At 37.5% G+C, this 21,693-nt stretch overlaps 1 protein-coding gene across 1 annotated transcript in view; it reads right to left on the bottom strand.

Annotated features, from left to right (window-relative positions):
• The window catches only part of LOC145694843 (huntingtin-interacting protein 1-like), a 163,305-nt gene that overhangs the window by 71,161 nt on the left and 70,451 nt on the right, over positions 1-21,693 (bottom strand). The window contains exon 3 of the mRNA XM_081771527.1: positions 11,651-11,714. Coding sequence (XP_081627653.1) covers positions 11,651-11,714 — 64 coding nt within the window. The remainder of the gene's footprint in view (positions 1-11,650; positions 11,715-21,693) is intronic.

Genomic DNA, 21,693 nt, shown 5'->3' with positions numbered 1-21,693 from the left:
ACACATCAAGAAGATTCAAAAGAAGATTATGATTGAAATTTGAACTGTTGTCTCTCTCTTGGGCACGGTGGCTCAGCGTTAGAGCGTTCATCTTTGGTGCTAGAAGCCCTTGGTTCGATCCCAGCCCATGAGAGTTTGTGATGAACAACATGTCAGTGAGTTCTGTTTTCCCCTATATTCTCATTCTATCAATTCCTTGTATTAATCCACCGTGCTCGTGGGTTTTCTCGGGGTTCTCCCGTTTCCTCCCACTTTCTTCATTCCACCATTTCATTCATTTCTCATAATCACCGTCTCCTTTAGCCTAACCGGCATAACCGTGGGACGTAAAACTTAAAGATTTCATTTCATTTCATTTTTGTATTAATCCGTCTCCTTTAGTATACAAAGTTCCCTCGTGGCTAAGTGGTTCGGATCCCACGTTAAGCTGTAGGTCCACGTCACTGCTGAAGGGGGCCCTAAACTCAGAATCAAATCAAATTACATTGTGCGACAATTAAAATTACCGCAAAATAAACATGTGTGATTCCTATGAAGTTCGCTGCCCTGATGACGATAGTGAAAACCGTTTGACCCCATCACGTAAATTTTTCTCTGGAAACGCAAGTTCATCAGTGTAAACTGTATGCTTTTCGTGTTTTGTACGGCGCAGTGCTTAGCCGGATGAGAACATAATACGCGTTCAAAGTATACTAAGGTGTTTGTTAGTGACACTGCGAGGAAGGAGGGACGGGAGAGGGAAGGGGTAGGTACTAGTGGTGGGCACAAAAAGTTTTTTTTTTTTTCAATGGTTTTATTTCTGACCAGAATTATGCTTCGTTGTTCTCCAGAAATCGATTCCGTTTCCACAGAAATAGTTTTGTGTGTTTTCCAAAACAGTTTTCACCGAAACCAGGTTCGGTGAAAACCGAAATGTTTTTCGGGTTTCGTTTTTTCTAGAAACCGGTTTCTATAAAAACCGGTTTTGCCCATCCCTATAATATAGTAGGTACCAGATAGTAGCTTGGTAAAGGTGTGGTGGAATTACAGTGATTTGCGTCAGTCAGATGCTAGTGCAATCACGCAGTATAGGCCCCTGTATGTCTGTAGAGCGTCGTCAATATTACAGACCTTGAAACTATTGTTTATATATAGGTAGGTGCGTGTTTCTTGTATTTAGCGAAGTCTAGAAAATGTGTTAATTCACCAAATTGTTTATGTTATGTGTATGGTGGGTTTAGCCCCAACGACAAAGTCCCAACGACATCCTATTTCCCCGCTCGTCAGAAAGGTGTATTGTGTTTTGTATTTTTTAGTAAAAGGTAGATGAAGATACATGATGGGCACCAAAGAACTGTTGCTCACGTTGCTCTCGCTCTTTAATAGGCTGGTTGCAGGGAACCCACTCATCCATGCCATTTGCTGTAACACAGGTATGGCGGGAACCGAAAGATCACATACCAGATTGCTATTTTTGTTGAACAAAAGTAAAAGAAATTACAAATAAATCAAAACAAAGAGTTTCATACCCAAATTTGGAATCAACAATGCGCCCAGTTCCAAACCACCAGCGACATGAACAATTGAAGATCAACAAGACGATGGTAGTGATAAACAAACAGATCACGAAGATCCTGAGTACGTGCCACTTACATCACTGTCCCAACTACAGCCACTGTAACAAGCAGAATTGGACAATCTTGTAAGATATCTTAATCTTTCTAAAAGGCAAGCGAAATTACTTGGTTCTCGGTCTTCAAGAGAAAAACTTGCTACAACCAAACAGTAAGATACTGTCCACAAACTACAGCTTGGTCTTCCCACCTTTTTCGCAATGAGCAAGAATCTGGTATATTGTAAAGACATAATTGAGCTATTTGCAGAATTTGGATTAATTCACAATCTAGACGAATGACGCCTATTCACAGATTTCTCAAAAACTAGTATCAAAGCTGTGTTTTTGCATCACGGAAACGAGAAACCTTCGATACCAGTGGTCCATTCCGTACAGTTAAAAGAAACCTAGGACAACGTAACACTACTGCTAAACTATATTGGCTATTCAAATTACAAATGGAAAGTCTGCAGTGAATTCAAATTTCTGGGGCTCGTGCTAGGAACGCAGACTGGTTACACAGAATACTGCTGTTTCTTGTGTCACTGGGACAGCAGAGCAAGGAAAGACCATTACATAATCAAACATTGGCCTGATAGAGAAAGCTTCAATCCTAGTGAAAAAAAAAAAAAAAAAATGTCGCACCTGAACCCACTGTTGACGAAGACTGTTCTGTTCCCGTCGTTACGTCTGAAATTGGGCTTCATGAAGGATTTGATGAAAGCAATGGACAAAGATGGCACAGGTTTTCAATTTTTAATGTCCAAATTTTCTGCGATTAGTGCAACAAAAACTAAAGAACGTATTTTCATTGGGCCTCAGATTCGTGAGCAGATGAAAGCCAGTACTTTTGAAGACTTGCTGAGAAATACTGACAAGGCAGCTTGGCTTACCTTCAAATATGTGTGTAACAATTTCTTAGATAATGCCAGGGCCGAAAACTACAAAAAATTGATAGAACCCATTCTGGATTGTCACAAATCTATGGGGTGCAACATGAATCTCAAAATGTATTTCATATTTACATGTATTCGAAATTTTGATTTTCCCCAGCTAATCTTGGAATGTCAGTGACGAACATGGTGAGCGATTTCACCACGATATCTGTGCCATGAAAAGACGATATAAGGAAAGATGGTCACCAAACCTTTGGGAAGATTTCTGCTGGACTCTTCTACAAGAAGTTTCATCATACACCCACAAACAGGAAGTTTCAAGAAAAAGTTTCTAGCTTGCAAGTACACCTCACGCTGTTTTGTAGATATCATGTTCGATTCTTTTTAATGTTTTGTAACAGCAAATGAATTGTTGTACACGATCTGTACCTTATCCATCTATATGATCTTTCTATACTGCAATCGAGTCTTTTCCACTGTCGGGCACGTTGTTACTCTGCTTTTTATGAATTACAATGTATCGCTAACTGTATGCAATATAGGTTAAGGGTAGTGTTGTAAATAGAAAAAAAACGGTTCGTATTTTTTCAGAAATGTTCGTTTTTTTTAGAAAAAAAAACATTGGCTCTCGTTTTTTTCTAAATTTCGTTTTTTTTCAAACAGTCATTTGTAATGCATCTTACGTCTATTTAAGTATGAAATATTTTTATGTAGGTGTAATCACCGTAAAATGCAACATAAATTAAACACTAGATACTGATACGCTACAAATATTTTACAATTTACATGAATACCATACCTATTAACAATTCGGGTTTCAGCAGTTTTCATCAATATCAACTAAGAAATAAAAGTAGAAATGAAATTTTGTTTTTTCGTGAATGCAGGCCTTTAATAAGTACGAAAATAATGTCACGAGCAGTATAAAATTCCAATAACTTGTCTAAAGGTAAAAACTAATACTAATTTGCCTAATAGTATTTTTCTAAATGTCATATATAAATAATTTGTCGACTAGATATATATGATATGCAGAGCCGGCTCTACCATATATGCCGTGGCGTATTTACGATTTTGTTTCGGGAGGGGCTTTGCTAACTTTCGGGGGGATTTACCTGAAAATGTGAAAATTCTGCAAGATATTTCATATACTTTACTATAGTAAGTAAGATTTCGGGGGAGGGCTTAAGCCCGGAAGCTCCCCTCAATACGCCACTGTATATATGCAACACGTGCATTTGCGTGGAACGGCAGGATTGGATGGTCCGGCAAAATCTGTCATAAGTATATTATTTAAATTAAATATTTCTTGTTTAAAATAGACTTCATGATGATGGTAGTTACATTTACTAAGCTGACCTATTAGAATACTACATTCATAAATTATGTTTAGGTTGCATTAGTTTAAGGCAACATGGGCAATCCTAAAGCAAATGGTCGAATAAATCCGAGCACAAATTGCTTGACTGTTGTCAAATACAAGAATTCAATTCTCGAATAGTAGTGAATATCTGTTCCATTTATTAAGTTATCACAGTTTTGATATGAAAGTAGTCTTGTTTTTGTCAGAAGCAAGTTCCTTATCATTGTAGAAACCATTTTTTTTTAAATGTTAGATGTACGAGAAAAATCAAGAAATAAAGATAGAAGAGCTAGTTGCACTGGAATTGCAAACTGATACATTGAGATTGAAGCTCGATAGTGAATTCTATAAAAAGGATTACCATCTTTCCGCTGCAGGTGTATTTGCTTTATCTTTCACTATCATAATAGATTAACATTTAAAGAAAAAAACAGACACAACGGAATTGCATTTTTAGTAAGTATTTAAGCCTTTCTGAGTGCAACTGCACTTACCCTCACATTTGTTGTTCATGCTGGAGTAGCATACTTAAAATCATGACTTCTAAGATTTGTTCTTTCTGGAGAAAGAGGGAGGCGGCAAATTATGCCATTGCACGAGGCGACAAATTGACTAGGACCTGAATATAGGATGACTCAATTTGAAGTAATGCAGGGTGTTTCAAAATTAATATTAGGGTTTTGAAACTTTGTAGTATCTATTACAATTAACTTACAATTGAACCACTGATTGGAAAAAGGGAATAAGTACAATTTTTTGCGATTTTAATCTGAGATAGCAGATGTGTTCCCTTAAGATAGTTGCATCGTTGAGTAGAAAATTGGAATGTTTGGGCAACTCTATGTGACCAATGTAGAAGGCAAAATCTCTTGCTGATTAGAAAAAGGGAATAACTACGTTTCTTATTTCCTTCTTACAGTCACTACAGGACACGACCACAACTGTGAGACTGTGTGTAAGTAGACAACCACCAGAGCCCTCTGCTTTCGTTACGATACTTCGACTTCTTTTTGCATTGCACAATCTATGGAGAACTTTTTGCTCCAATCAGTTACAGATTTACATGTTTTCAGTGATACAAGTGGTGATCAAAACTGCAATCATTCAATGACATGAATGCTTTTCAGCCTGACCGTATCATAACGGTTCCCACTATACACCAATATTTGCCTGTCAGAGGTCACAGTTTTTACCATGTGACCGAAATTTTGCTGTAATCAAACCAGAACTCAAACGACACAATCGCATTTATTTACCAGCACAGTATAACCACATGATTACGAATGCAACAAATACTGATCCTCCATTTCAGGTTTACGAAGTTGTCAATGAAGAAATCTTAGATTTTAAACATTGGTGGTAACCGCTTTAGAAATCTTCAGGTAGCATTGTGGACAAAACAGTGAAATTCCAAGTAAGTAAATAGAGACACTGTTTACAAAGCAGAATCTCCAGGTTATGTCCAAGCTCATAAGTTTATCAATGGACTAAGAACTGATATTTTTCGATTACTCAAAAGTAATGTCACAAACGTTGCACTGCCAACGTCAAAGGCATACGATTGGCAAGTCTCGATCAATCAGAAAAAGATCAACGATTCTTCACAAATCATCAAACACATACCTGACCAATACAAGCAGTTTTATAGGATGATTTGTTCATGGAAAACCACTGATCAAGAAACTGTAGAAGAAGATGCAGACGGATAGGACCCTATGTAAACCCATTCTAATGTGACAACGTATTTTGCTACGTATTTTGTTCAGTTGTCTATTGTATTACTTTTCTTGCTGTACGAATAACATGTGTTGTACAGAAAAACGAACGGTGACAATAAAAGTGTTAGAAGCCTAATATGCGTGATATTTCGAATACATATATCCAAGATTAACATACAACATTGCATTCAACATGTACATTTTCATAGCTTTCTATCAAACTGCACATTACATACCCTACACACAATTACAATTGCACCCAACTTTAATTGATTGGAAAAAGGGAATATATTTTCCATTTTTAAGCTTTTCTAACCAATTCCAGGGCTGCAATACAAGATTCTTCTTGTTGTCTTAGTGTTTGTTAGTTGTTTTGCTACAAGTAATCAATTATACACTTTTTGCAACAAATACAAACAACGCCTCTAGAAGGTTTTTTAACGTTATTGAAAACTTAGGTCTGATGCACTTATTCCCTTTTTCCAATCAGTGATTCAATTATAAGTATTATATGAAATGAAAGAGCAACTCAAACAGTTTTGTACGCACGCATGTACATGCATTGTTTTGTTTTAATCAAGACTGAACCTGTACAGTGCAACCGTCTGTGTGAAGAATATTAAGGAGACGCTTGCAATTACGTCTTTATTGTTTGCAGTTGCTACAGGTTTAAAGCCTACAGCCTACGGTTTACGTGCCAATTTCGCAAGTGAAATATTCCTGCATAACAATGAAGATTTTTTGGATCGTGTCGTCTTCAGTGATAAATCGACTTATCACCTAAGAGCTAATGTGAACACTCATAATGTTTGCATCTGACAGTCAGCAATTCCTCAGGAGATGGTACAATTGAAACGAAACTACCCTAAATTGAATGTGTTTTGTGCCATGTGGCGGAAAGTTTATGGGCCTTTCTCGCCTATCGACCAGATGTGTGCCGTGTGACGAATGAATCTCACATTGAACACTTGTAGCAAAGACTGTTTGAGGTGCTCTTTTACTTGATGCATTGCTTATAATTGTACGTAAAATGTAATAAGTACTACGAAGACTTAAAACCCCAAAATTTATTTTGAAACACCCTACATTTCTCACCAACAGTGTTGGAACTAAGATGTAAAAAGGAGAGAAAATTTTCCTTATAAAGTTATTGTTTACAATGATATTATTATTAGTCGAGACTATAACTACAACAACAACACGAGTTAGTAGTCAAAAAGATGTAATCAAATGTATACTCGGTGGCTCAGGTGGCCAAAGTGGCACACACAGGTGTGTCACTTGTTTAATCCGCTCCAGTGTGGACACTAATTAAAATATCGGGATATTATTCTTGCAAAATGTGGTTGGACTATAGTTTAACATATTAATTTCTTTTTCTTCTGGTGTCGAATTTCCTTCTCAAATTTCACCCGTCAAAAATTCGAGAATTTTCTAATTTCGAATTTCCTTTACTTTTTTCCCTGTAGCTTCCTTCGTTGTAGAAAGACATCCTTAAGACTTACCAGGTAGATACCTCGGATGGATACCTAACTGTTGACAAAAATTGGACGGGCCTGCGCGCAGTGTTGCCAATTAGGGAAATTAAAATTCTCCTATATTTGGGCAAAAAATTAGGAATTTTTGTTTATAAATCCGTACCTATACGTCCGAGTGCAAGTCAACTTAAGCCAATCGAACATTTGTTCTCACTTAACAAACGAAAGTACAGATCGTTACAATGGGGTAATTAGGGGGCGCACGTAAAATTCGTATTTAGGTTCTAGCCCTTGATTTTTCTAATTTTCCCTTACTTTTCCGTTTACCGTAATATATATTTGGTAATTAGAAGCTTTGTTCCTTAAATATCGCCATAATACTTGTAGGATATATTAGTGGAGTACCAATGTTTAATTTAAGATAGTTTGCGTCTGTTTGGTAGCAGTGTTGCCAGCTACAGAATATTTTAATTTCAGATTTTAGGGGGAAATTTTGGAAAAATTATATGTTTTGTTTCTATTATTTCCCTCTTGTTGGCTATATCGGAACAAACGTACCAGTATCTGGAAGTCTCGTCTTTGCTCTACACAACCCACTATAGAAAGTTTCAATAGGATAATTAGGGGAAGTACAGTTGAGGTTTACAGTGGACCTTGTTCTCTAATTGGAAAGATAACTGTGATTTTTTATAGGTAGAATGATATATTTATTATTGACATGTTTACTTTATTAGATATCGTCACAATATTTGTAGGATATATTAGAGGGATACCAAAGCTTATTTTAAGATAGTTTGTGTGTGTCTGATAGTAGTGTTGCTAGCTACAAAAAATTTTAATTCCAGATTTTAGGGGCAAATTTTGGAAAAAATTCTCGTTTTTATTTCTATTATTTCCTTCTTGTTGGCTACATTCAAACAAATGTACCAGTGTCTAACAGCCTCATCCTTAGCCTACACAGCGCACCATAAAAAGTTTTACTAGAATAATTAGGAGAAGTACAGTTGAGCTTTATAATAAACCATGTTCTGGAAATGGTAAGAAAATGGTGAATTTCGGAGGTAAAATGAGATTTTTTAAAAATTTCATACTTACTTTGTTATATATCGCCATGATACTAGTAGGATATATTTTTGGAGCACTCCGATTAATTTTCGGATAGTTTTCGTCTGTCTGATGGCAGCGTTTCCAGCCAAAACAATAAATTCCCGCTATTAGGTGAAAAATTCGGAAAATTTTCTTTTTCCCCTCTATTATTACCCTCTTACTGGCTACATTGAAACAAACGTACCACTACCTGAAAGCTTCCTCTTTGCCCTACAGAACGCACCATAAAAAGTTTCAATAGGATAATTAGAGAAGCTGTACCCCGGCATATTTGATTTTTGCTTCTAAGGCGTAAAAAGTGTCAAAATTTTATGTGTATGACATAATTTTTTCTTTCCCTCTTTGAATGGAAGCCAGCGACTTCAGGAATTCACTGTACCTTGTCAACACACCAAAGATGTTTTTTGGTGACTTCAACCCATATAGCGGCAGTGGTGCTAGAAAAAAAAATTGAATTTCGGTTAGGGAATTTTTTGTAAATTTTCACCCCTACATTTCCCTCAATAATTTCCCACCCGTTGGCAACACTGCAATACAACTTACACTAAAAACTAGCCACATCCATTTTCTTAAAAACAAGGCCTTAGCCATATCAATCGAATGAATAGTTTTTGAGCAATAAGTCACTAACTGGAAATGTAGGAAAACGCCAAAAATGACCTGGGGTCGAAAGGAATAATCACACAATTTTGCTCGTATAGGTACAAAGAAACAAACGATTTGTAAGTTACGAGGGCTTCGACTCAAGTTCTATTGATTATTTCAATAATCTGCAACATAAATCAATAAATAATAGTTGCCAGAAAAAAAACAGACTTTTGAAAAAAAACATGAAAAAGAACGATGTTTTTTATTGAAAAAAAAACTTCACAGAAAAAAAACCGTTTTTTTACAACACTAGTTAAGGGGTATATGGACATATATTATCCAGGATAACTGGTAGCTGATGAAACACTAATGATTTCATTTTCGTAATCAGCGTATGTGAATTAGTAAAGAACATCTTTTATCTCCCGGCAAGACACAAAGTTTCAATTTGTTGCACTGTGTTATTTACCATATAAAGCATAAAACCGAAACATTCATTATAGTAAGTCTCTGAAGTTCTGACGCTTAATTTTGAAGTGTTGTCTGAACACGAACAATGCTGGCCCTAATTATGATGTTTAGATCATATCATTATATTATGCTTATTCTGCTAAATCCTGAATTAGAGAACTCCACCCAACTTCGAGACATGCGGGAACTTTCGTTGTTGTTGTTTGTTGGAATTTTAGTGTCCCTTTTCAGCACTGACGCTATACGAGACAGACCTACAGTTCAAGGTGCAATCCGAACCACTGGAATACGTTCAAATTTCAATGCTGTGAACTCCGTACACTAAAAGCGGCCGCGCTATCCATAAGACAGTGGGGAGAGCTCACAGGAACCTTGGTTCGGCGTATACCGGTATAGGAACTGTTAGGTTTAAATTATATTGAACAAAAAATAAAAATGAAAACGAAATCATTGGGTTTTATGTCCAACGGTTACGCCGGCTACGCTAAAGGAGACGGTGATGATGAGAAATGAATGAAATGGTGGAATGTAGAAAGTGGAAGGAAACGGGCGAACCCCGAGAAAGCTCAAGCACACGGTGTTTGTTCACCACAAAATTCACTTGGCGCGAGCTGGAATCGAACCTGAACAAAAAATAAGTATATGGGACGAATTAATACCTAAAATAAAATATTGTAAGGTGAATGCAATCAGCAATGTTCCTCATAGTCACACTTATGCCAGACAACATGAACAGAAGAGCTGTATAGCATAAATATATACGAAGTGCGTACCAAAAGTATGTGCCGTTTTGTTCTAACTCCATATTTTTTGTCATTTCAAGAAAGCAACTGCGGCGCCGGAGACCATCCATCGTCTCTAAGCAGTGCACGTTTTGATCACTAGATGACAGCAAAGTCACTGCCTGAACGATCAAGATGCGCTTTTCTTACTGCAGGGAACATGAAATTTTCGGTTGAAGAGCAACAGGTAATTGTTAAATTCCTCACAGCTGGATGATGTGCAGCTGATATCCATCGCCAATTGAAGGGTGTGTGTGATGACAGTGCTCTTGCAGAAAACTCTGTTAGGACGACAGTGGGTAAATTCAAAGCAGGATAAACAAGTGAGGAAGATAAATGTCTGGATGTCCAAAAAATCATAAACTGACTATAGCCCATTTTAAAAATTTCATCATGGAAGGTAGGCGTGTCACCACGCAGACCTGTGATACACTAGGCTTAACAATGAGAATATCAGAACGAATAATTAGAAACGAACTGGGCCTATGGAAAGTTTCTTCTCGCTGGGACCCACGAATGCTTAATGACAATTAAATAGAGACAAAGAAATTTGACACCTCTCTGAAGAGAGGGGCGCAATTTCTTGGAAAGTGTGACAATGGATGAATTATAAATTCCATTATTTAACCCAGAAACTAAAAGGCAAGTGATGCAGTGAAAACACAGATTAATTACCCTCCAAAAAATTTCGTCAGGTGACATCCAATGAGAAGTGTACGCCATCTTCTGTGATCTGCAGGGAGTGATCCTGTCCCGCTCTGTTCCGAACGGTCATACAATTACGGGCGAGTATTTTCGTACACTTTTGAATACAGAATTTTTGCCAAAATTGACTGAGAAACGAATACATATGGCATTTTCATCCTCCACAAGGACAACGCACTGCCACATCGTGCTAATGTTGTGACTTCATTCTTGGCTGACCACAGTATTGAAATTGTGCTACACCCACCCTACTCACCAGATCTAGTCCCGAGTAACTTCTAGTTCGTGGACGCCATTTTGCTAGTAGATCATCCCTGGAAAGTTCTGTTTTCCAGTATCTGAAACATACCTTCAAAGATAACTATGCCACATGCTACACAAAACGGACGGAGCTATGCCAACTGTATATCAACAAAGAGAAAGAGTTTCTTGAGAAATAGACACAGGTCAATTCCTTGTATTTTCTCGTTCTTGGACATTAGAACGAAACGCCACGTACTTTTAGTGTGCATCTCGTACATCTATATGCTCTGCCTTCTTTTGGAATATGTTTCAATACAAGTTTTTAATCATCAAAATAACAAATAGACCATGTTTCAAATAATAGTGGTAAAAAGTAAAGAATTATTCAAATAATTTTACTGTCTTTATTCGTTGGGTTACTTTCTTTAGAAAATGTACTATTCAAGTTTTAACAACATCAGTTTCAATTTGATGCAATGTTATCAGTTTGATATTTTAAACAAAGTTATTTACGCTACTATACCGTCCACTTTCTGATTCACTGTTTAACTTAATTACTTCATTAAGTGTCAACAATCAGGTATTTGACACATGGGTTTATACTTAATTATTAAAATACTGCGTACCTCCTTGGTATGAAAATAACTGCAAACCTAATATTACATAAATGCAATTGAAAATAAAAGTAATAATGATAAAGGATACTTCTCACATGCTTCTCCTTTACTGGACTTTCCTGTTGATTTATGGCTTTGGAAATGCTTAGAGACTGTAAAATAAAAAGAAAAAGAAAAATCATGAGAATGGAATACCCTTATACAATGACAACTTTACACTATGAAATAGATAATACTGAAAATTGAACATATAAGTGCATTATTCTGTAAAGGTCTTTGCGCGAGAAATAACATGGTCGACGGTGTCCAAGCTTAAAGATTAATGGAGCGAAAATACATACACATTTCCAAACGCTTGGTAGACAACTCGCAAGCCAGATTATCACAATCACCTTAGTTATTTCACAATCACACTTGTTGAAACGCTGCTAAAAGTTAAATCAATAACGACGTCAATTCCTGCATAGGAAACGCCATAGAAAAGTTAATAAGCTTCCTTTTCCTTGAAGTAGGACACGACAGTAGTTGTTATTAGAAAACAATTACTGCTGGATATATCTGTTCTTCGATTTATCATTTAGTGTTAAAAAATTCACATCCCATGCCATCCAATTCTTTTTCGAACTATTCTTATCGTACACTCGTGAATTTTTCAACGGCCAGGATAAACAAAAACATGAAACGACCTCTTTGTAACGCCCGGAGTTATGCCTACAGAGGAAGGAAGAAGGATGGTAAATACCAAAAGACAGTGAAATTAGAGAAATTCAGATAAAAACCACGGACATAGTGTTGTCCACCACAATCTTACATGGTTTAGAATTTAAATAGGGATCCTCAGCATTAGAGGTCAGTGTTTTAAAACTGCGACTACCTGCCTCCCGCAAAAATAAATGCATGTTAGGAAATAATAATGCCTCGGATAAAACTTGTAGTTCGTCGCTTAATATATACATTCAAGTATCCTGATATCCCAGTTAAATTGATATGACCTTTCTTTCTTTTTCTCTTTAAATGAACGGTTATCCTGGCTAGGCTAAAAGAGATGATGATGATGATAACTGAATGAAATGGTGGAATGAAGAAAGTGGGAGGAAAGGGGAAAACCCCGAGGAAACCCACGCACACAGTGTTTGTCCATCACAAAGTTCACTTGGCGCGAGCTGGGATCGAATCAAGGACCTCATGCACTCGAGGTGACAATTCTACCACTGAGCCACCGAAGCTCACTTTTTCTCTTTCATATATGAGTCACATATACCGTTACGTAACTAAACCGAAACATATTAAATAACAAAACATTTTATTAACAAAACCCTCCTCTTCATTTTGTTTACAGTGCGTGCAGTTCTTAGACGCCAGCTTTTCTTAACCACACAATGATATTCTTCAAAACAGTATAATTCTATATCAATAATGTACAACTCATTTATTATGCAGACATGTATAAAGAAGTTATAAATACCCAGTCCACATTCTTAGTATACATAATAATTCATTACTGGTTATAAAACAATAGACCAGTTATAGACATCGATGAATTAGAAAGGGGTTAGGATAAGCCTTGAACATTTGAATTAGCTAACCTAGAAAAATGCATAAGGGAGGGGGGAGATTTCTCGTACCATAGGATTCATATTTATCTCGTGTTGAGCTGAGTTGATTTTAACGTCCCATTCAGCAGCGAGGCTATATAAGACGGGACCTACTGATTAACATGGAATCCGAACCACATGAGCTCCCGCCGGGAATCGAACCCGGTCCTCCATGCCAAAGACGCGTACGTTAACCGCTTAGCCACGAAGGAGCTCTCATATTTATCCCGCGTGTAAGTATGTGAATTCACTACTGGTTGTAGCGAGGCCAGTAGCCAGCCCAAAGATGTAGGGGTGAGACGGTAGAAATTAGGCGGGCCCGATCTAACCATATTATAGTTCATTTGCGAGCATACCGTGAAAATTTTACAGGGGGCAGTAAAAATTATGGGGGCCGGCCCTCTCTAACCCCCCGTGGATACGGGCCTGGTTGTAGCCACATATAGGTATGGTAGGTTACAATAAATCAACAAGTGTGTCATTTCTACAACATGTGTTAATCTTTTCACTTTGGACTACAAATTAGTTCCATTCGTTTATTTTGCCAATTTTAACAGGACATTGATTAGCATTCTAGAAACAACAACACCCCCAACGACATTTTACATACCTTTATGGAAACATGCTTGTGTTAAATATACGCTTATCGTGTTACATCGAAAAATAACACAATGAATACATTTGATTAATGCATCGCTGAACAATAGGGAATAATTTTTGAACAGGCATAACTACATTGATAGCTTTAACTCATAACTAATGGTGTCAGCCTTTATCTACATATAATAAAACAGATTAGAGTAGATTTGATTTAAACACGTAATGTGATAAGTGCATATGTAATGAATATGAAGATTCCACGCTTAAGAAAAAAAAAAAGGCATCACATATGGAGAAGACTCAAGAGAAGCGTCGATCTTACCTGTAGGTACATAAGTGGGAAAAGACAGATGATTTTCACCACGGTAACTGGAAACAATGACATATCGCCCCCGTAAAGCAGAAAGGTGCTAAGCGCCATTCTCCTTGATTTCCAACTAAGTGCATATCCTGACTACCCATTACATGTTTAATGTTGGTAGGAAGGAGACAAGTGGCAGGACGCAATATAAAAGGTCTGCAGTGAAAACTCAATTCTACAGAAGAATGAAAGAATCGGAATTAATTAGTATTTCATTCGTTTTATTCTCTCCTAAAAAATTTGCAGTTTGGCGCTTAGCACCTTTCTGCTTTCCGGTGGCGATATATTTATTTACTTTAACTACAAACGGACTTAAAGTAAGAGCTAAATAATAATAATAATAATAATAATAATAATAATAATAATAATAATAATAATAATAATACTTCATATATCCTAATAAGATAAATACTAACATTATTTTAATTACCTACTTAGGTTCTTATGTTGTATCTACTACATATGTAAGATTGATTGTTTTATTATTATCATCTATATAAAAAGAATTGAAGTCCGTGCCAAGCAGTGCTGATTTCCGAGAGTGGCCAGGGCCGCTGGGAAAAAAAATCCTGGAGCCTGAATCCGAAGTCCTATCTCTCACGGTACTATTTTCATTGCACGTGTTATGAATGTCCGGCGGGAAAATCTCCAATCACTACTGGTGACAAGCTAAACAAATAAAAGTCTAATATAAATTAACATATAAGTTAATAAAGCCTAATTATAATTCGCAAATGATTTTATAAGTTATTTATCTGTGGCCTGGCACAGACACGTACCACTATCATCCAATGCACCACGAACATTAGGCGTTACAGGGCCCACTCACGGTCCACGGTTTGCGCAAACATCATGTTTGTGCAAACATCGTGTTTGCGCAAACACTCGGCCACACACGATACAACTGTTTGCACAAACTTCAGTTCAATTTTGAGTTTAATCGCGTAAGCATGTCCACTGAAGCAGCTTGTTTAACGTTAATGTATAGTAGGCTATATAAATAACACCTACCCTCAGTGGCGGAACTTCAAAATCAGCCCTCCCCCCCCCACACACACACACACAGATACAGAAAAAACTTGCCAGGACTTATTAGGACCTATAAAACAATTTAAGCATTTCATGTTTCTTTCCAGCACAGACATTCAAAGTCAGGCAATGAATGACACCATGTAAACACGAGTAACTACATGTAATAATCAGAATATTACCGCTACTTTGAATTAGGACTATTTACTAATTGTTTAAAACTGAATATAATATATGTGAATGGAGTTTTCATGATTGTTACACTGTTATAATTCAACGAGGATATGTATGTGTACACGGCTGATTGACAGTGACAGTTCTGGAAAAATATTATGTTGCTTATTTTCCTAATGATCTTTTGATTACGAGTTACATACGCATATACTGTTGTGAAATCTAATTTGATTTCAAATAAATTTTGTAATATATTAAATTTACCTCAGACTTGTAGCCAAACGGACTGTAACTGTTCCGAAAGTAGTTCTAAACTTACTCAGAAAAATGAAGATATCTTTTTCCCCAACTTTGATCACATCAGGAATGACAAAATCAGGTGTTATACCCGCTCAAAACCAATAATCTTAGGGTAAAATAGTGCGTATAGTTTTCAACGGAAGTAACAAAAATTATTTTTCTTGATTGCGATTTCATGTCTGACTAAAATAAAACACATATAATCAGGGCCTCCTTACGTCTTGGGCCTCCCTGCCGTTGCAGAGGCAGTAGCTCCGCCACTGCCTACCCTACAGTTTTTTTTTTTTTCCGTAAGATTGCTCTAATTTAGACTTTAGTCTGGCAATGTCAGCTTATGACCTTTGTCTGACCAAGTTTTTCACCCTGGCAGATGTTATTGGGTACTAGAGTAGACGAAATTTGTCGCTTGGTGTTGGTGAGCTCATTGCTTGATGAAATGACAAAGCGACTGTTTGTAACAAGCTGCTTGCAAAATGGGTCTGCAGTCATTCAGTCAAGGATTTTTTTTTTTTTTTTTTTTAATCTTATCAACTAGAACACAAAATCTTTTGTACGAATGCAACAAAACTCCGCGTGCTGCTATGCTCAGTGGAGGTATGATCGGTGGCGTTGGGCGCTGAAAAATGCCTATTACGTGATGTCATGCAGATTATCAATCATGTCATTGCTGGAACTCCCGCGCTTCGGTGTTGATCCCCCCCCCCCTTCGGCCCCACCGACGGCCGCGAAGGCGCGAACTCCAGAAACTATTGAAGTTAGCAGCACAACGACTGAGAACAAGGTCACAAATGAAAATATCTATCATAACATATGCACAAATTTACCACTACTTATATTAAATGAAAGTGTTTCTTCCACATCAATTATTTCATCCAAGGTCGAAATACCGGATAATTGCATTTCCTGGTCTCTCAGAAAGTCCATATGGGAAAAATACCACAACGAGGGTACATACACGTCATCTGTTCCACTTCCAGATCTTGTACTTGCATTTATCTTCTTTAGTTCTCTTCGGTATACAGAACGAAGTGAATTGATTTTATTCCTCACTGACTCTCTGTCCGCCGTTTGATCTATTTCCTTCATTTTATTCACTAACTTCTCATATGCCGCATTTTTCAAATTCCTGTTTTTATAATCTTCACTCTTTACCTTCCACAGTTCAGGTAAATTTCTATAAAGGTCAATAAATTCTCGCCAGAATTCTTGATTCCTATTCATTGACGCCATAGCGCAAGAAATAATCGTCTGTACACTAGGATTCCTACTCGGAAATAAAGCTCGTGTTTGCACAAACATGCCCATACACGGTCCACGTGTTTGCGCAAACATCATGTTCGTGTAAACAATTTTCGAACGAGTTCGATGTGGAAAATGTTTGCACAAACGTTTGCACAAACAGTTCATACATCGCCACACACGGTCAAACTGTTTGCACAAACAGCCTTGTTTGCGCAAACCTTGGACCGTGTGTGGGCCTTGTTAGGCAGTGTTACTAATCCACACGATATATGATGCAGTAAATGGATATGATAAACGTATCATTCATGAACCTGAAGAAGGTACACAAGGTGATAGTTAATGCAATAGTGAATTCAACATTGTGCCTGGTTAGACTCCAGGACCTCAATTCGATTCCCAGTGGAAATACATGTAATTCTGATCCCACGTTGCGCTGTATCACGTCTGTTATAGCGTCGACGCTAAACGGAGAAATGAACTTCAAACGAACAAACAAAACTTTTCTTCCTTGTAAATATGTGTTGTGAGTGATGGCCTAACATTTGAAAACTATTTGCTGCTACATGAAAGTGAATGTGACCCTACTAATTTTCAATAAATTACTTAGTAATAGAATTATTTTTCAGTATTCCCTACAATGAAATAAATCTTTTCTCGGGCCAGGACTGCAATATTCAAACTTTCCTTACAAAATTATTGGTGTCGAATCATATGTTTCTGAACAATAACAGGAGACAGTGTCTATGTTAGTTTTTTGTATATCACTAGCCTCCTTTGATAGAACCCATTGTATCAGTGATAGCTGATATTTCCTATTTGGAACCCAGTAACTCTAAACAGACAGTGTTCGACTCATGTTAATAAGGCTTTCTTTCTTATCTTGGCGTCTCCCGCAAGATGGTGTAGAGACAGACATACAGGCTTGTAATGCACATTTTATTTACCTGGGCCCAAAAAACCTCTCTCACTTATTTGTGTTCAGCTATGTGTAAGCAAAAATAACATACCCCCCCCCCAAAAAAAAAGTGAGAAAACATTCTAATGTATCTCTAGGATACGAAATAAAAGCAGGAATAAAACTACTAAATAAGAAAATGCAACACGATATTGTTAGTAAGTTTTTAGCGTACTGTAGATCTCCCTAAATTTCTCTATCGTGGACAGCCTCTTTCTCTCCATTCCCTACACCGTATTTCCACCTCGGTATTTTTAAATTTGCCGCCTTGAGCAAAGAGAATTTATGAACTCTGAACAAAAATAAACAGTCAAATCTCAAACATGTCATCCTAGACTGGAATTGGTGTCTCCCAAAAGTAGGTATACAGTCCCGTCCCGTATTTTATATCACTTCTTATTGTTATCAAACAGGTAGAACTAGCTTCTTTATTATTTGTTCTTAACGTCTTTTTCTTATAACTTAAGCCTGGAACAGTCGAAGCAAATAAATCCATAAACTAGAATGTTAAACTTGACCAATGCAAGGGTGTATGCCTACTTCTGGGCCACCCTGTATACATATTGGCTTCCTTCCGCTTGTTAAAGTCCAGTACAATGCACTCACTTCCTGGGCGGGTGATGATACTTCTGTGCAACAACTATTGGCACGCAAGTACGTATGTTGGTTCCGGGACAGCACGTAATCTGAAGTATGAGGATTAATTGCTTCAAAATGTGTGATGCATTTTCGTTTGCAATTGCAATAAAATGCCTACGAAAGACAGATTACTACTATTAAATTTCCACAAATGGTATACTGTACTTTTAATTACAAACCTGTACTGTCTATTACAAGAAGTGATTCCGCTAGATCTTTCAACATTATTCCTCCTATCTAATGAATCCATATTCTCATCGTCTGCAACCCCATTACGGGGTGTATTTGCAATGATGATATTAATTTCCTTCTAATAATTTTTATTCCCTTCTAATTTTTTATTATTATTAATACATAACCTTCGAAGTAATCATTTTCTCTATGGTAAAACATAGTACAGACATCCAAATATACTAATTTAAATTTCGACTATTCTCCCCCCCCCCCCCCCCAAAAAAAACTACAAAGCTGGCTTGTCCAACAAGACAATTTGTTAGGTGCGTCAGTTTAATTCATCTACCCCCACTGATGGCACTGATCTTAATTTCCTTGAACTACAGATTGTCATTCATTTTGCAAATTATGATGCACGGATTTTAATATTTAAAATTTGAGGTATCTTTATTGATTTCATTATTTGAAGTTTAAAGTCTTTCAGCATCGACGTTATGAGACAGAGTCTACCGGTTAAAGTTCTAAACGGGAGCAGAGTCACTACCTGGATTTTTATCTGAGGTTTAGAATCTCCAGCAACAATTAGTCCCGAATCACGTGCAATCAGCATCTTTGGTGATGGAGGGGCATGTAATATGTTATACCCAAAGAAATTCATGGCTCTCGAACTACCTTCTCAAACCTGGCGGAAACCGCTTGTAGGGGAGACCGGAGACAATTGCAACAAATCTCACATTTTTTTTTTCTCTCACATGTTTATGCTCTAATAAGTCTGAAAATTATACAATACCTTAAGTGAAACCTTGTTTTGCCCCATTCATTTTTTTCATAAATGACAATTCATGGACCGACTTTCCATCTGCGAATCGTTGCTGAATCGCAACAAAATCGACCCATTTCTGAAGCGGTTGGTGACTTGCGATGAAAAGTGGATCACTTACTACAACGTCACGCGAAAACGGGCGTGGTCGAAGCGCGGTGAGCCAGCGGAAACGGTGCCCAAACCACGATTGACGGCCAGGAAGGTTTTGCTGTGTGTTTGGTGTGATTGGCAGGGGATTATCTACTATGAGTTGCTCCCCTACGGCCAAACCCTTAACTCGGAACTGTACTGTCAACAACTGGACCGTCTGAAGGCAGCAATCGCCCAGACGCGGCCAGCTTTGGCCAATAGGAGAGGCGTTGTGTTCCACCGCCAGGCCACACACATCGATAGTGACTCGCCAGAAGCTCCGGGAGCTTGGTTGGGAGGTTCTTATGCATCCACATTATAGTCCGGACCTGGCACCGAGTGATTACCATCTGTTCCTGTCCATGGCGAACACGCTTGCTGGTGAAAAAGTCACCTCAAGAGAGCCTTGTGAAAATCGACTGTCTCAATTTTTTTTTTCCACTAGGGACAAGGGCTTCTATGAGAGAGGCATCATGATATTACCTTTCAAATGGCAACACGTTATCGAACAAAACGGCGCATATCTGACCTAAATCGGATCATTCCAACTATGGTAAGTCAAGCCTTCAATGCCATGCAAAATAATGAATTACTTTTTACTACACCAGATATATATAGCATGGCAAAACAATATATATGATTAAATAATACTTATACTAATAATCATAATACTGACAGGTTTAATAACGGATGGGGACAACAAACTAAGAGTATAGATGACATCCTCAAATTTAAAAGTAGACCTACTTAAAAATATACAATTTCCACGCGTCAACAAGATGCATGTATGATGAGTTACTTGCTAACAGTACCGTGCCACATTAGCTCGAAACAGGGTTGTCATATTACCCGAATTTAGCGGGTACCACCCGATTATCAGGTTCTATATTCGTCCCCCGCTTAAACATATCTTAATCACGAAAAACCACCCGCATTTTGGGATTGGAGAAAAATCTAAGAGGACTTAGTTGATAAAGTGTTGGTATATTCAACGTAAACCGCTACACCTCTGACAATCTCAATCGCGATTAAGTTAAATTTGGACTCGCGCTCAGGCTGTGGGCTATCTGAGCAGTGCGCGTGTGCAGGGCCATTTGCTAATAAGAAATCTGCTCTAATGCACAACGGTTTTCTTTGTGTAGTTCATGTGTTTTTAATGTAGTGTATTGGAGGTTCTATACGAATGAATATTCGTTTGTAGATGTTGTGACAAACATATTTGAATTATTCATGCCTTCACGAGCTACAAGAATGCCGAACGACAATTTCAAGTGCAACTTTAAAGACTCTTATAGAAGCGAATTTACGGTTGCAGAGAAGCAAACTGGACCCCACCTGATTTTTATATATTATGTAAATTAGACCACGAGGAACACGAATCTGAAGGAATTTTGACATTTCGAATTTCGGAACTCGAGATATTCGAATATAAAGTGACCACGGAAGCAAACTAGACACCACCTTATTTTTATATATTTTGTAAACTAGACCACGAGGAACACGAATCTGAAGGAATTTTGACATTCCGAATTTCGGAACTCGAGATATTCGAACTGACACACAATCATAGCCATACGTCTTGCAAATAAAACCAGAAAATTAAAAAAACACTGCTGAACAAGACTGCACTTATTTAATAAAAACACATTTACACGTGGCGTTTCAATCTTCTAGCCAAGATCCTCATCAGACGTACACTCGAAATATCCTTAAGACTATGTCTTGAACACTTTTAACAAAAATTATGAGTAAACACATTTATTTATACTAAATTTAGTTCGGGTGATTATGTTCGTGTTAGTAAGTATAAACATACATTAGAAAAAGGATATTTACCTAAATGGTCATATGAAAGGTTATGGGTAGCATGGAGTGCTGCCTGATAAGAACTAATGTAGTGATGGATGATTGGTCGAAGTCGGGCGACTGTTCCGTTTCCCTCCCTATTCGAATTTTTCGTTCTTATGTCATCAACTCAATAATTATTGCTTGTTGGTAGTGGCCGCCACTGCCCAGTTTTGCCTCACGATGCTGCGTAGACGCCGAAAATTGGAGTAGCACCGGCCGGGAATGGAACCCGGGACCACGCGGACACGAATCCACTAAACTA

Source organism: Thermobia domestica, chromosome 9 (assembly GCF_964235325.1).
Source record: "Thermobia domestica chromosome 9, izTheDome1.hap1.1, whole genome shotgun sequence".
Lineage (NCBI taxonomy): Eukaryota > Metazoa > Arthropoda > Insecta > Zygentoma > Lepismatidae > Thermobia > Thermobia domestica.
This window is presented reverse-complemented; position numbering and strand designations above follow the sequence as displayed.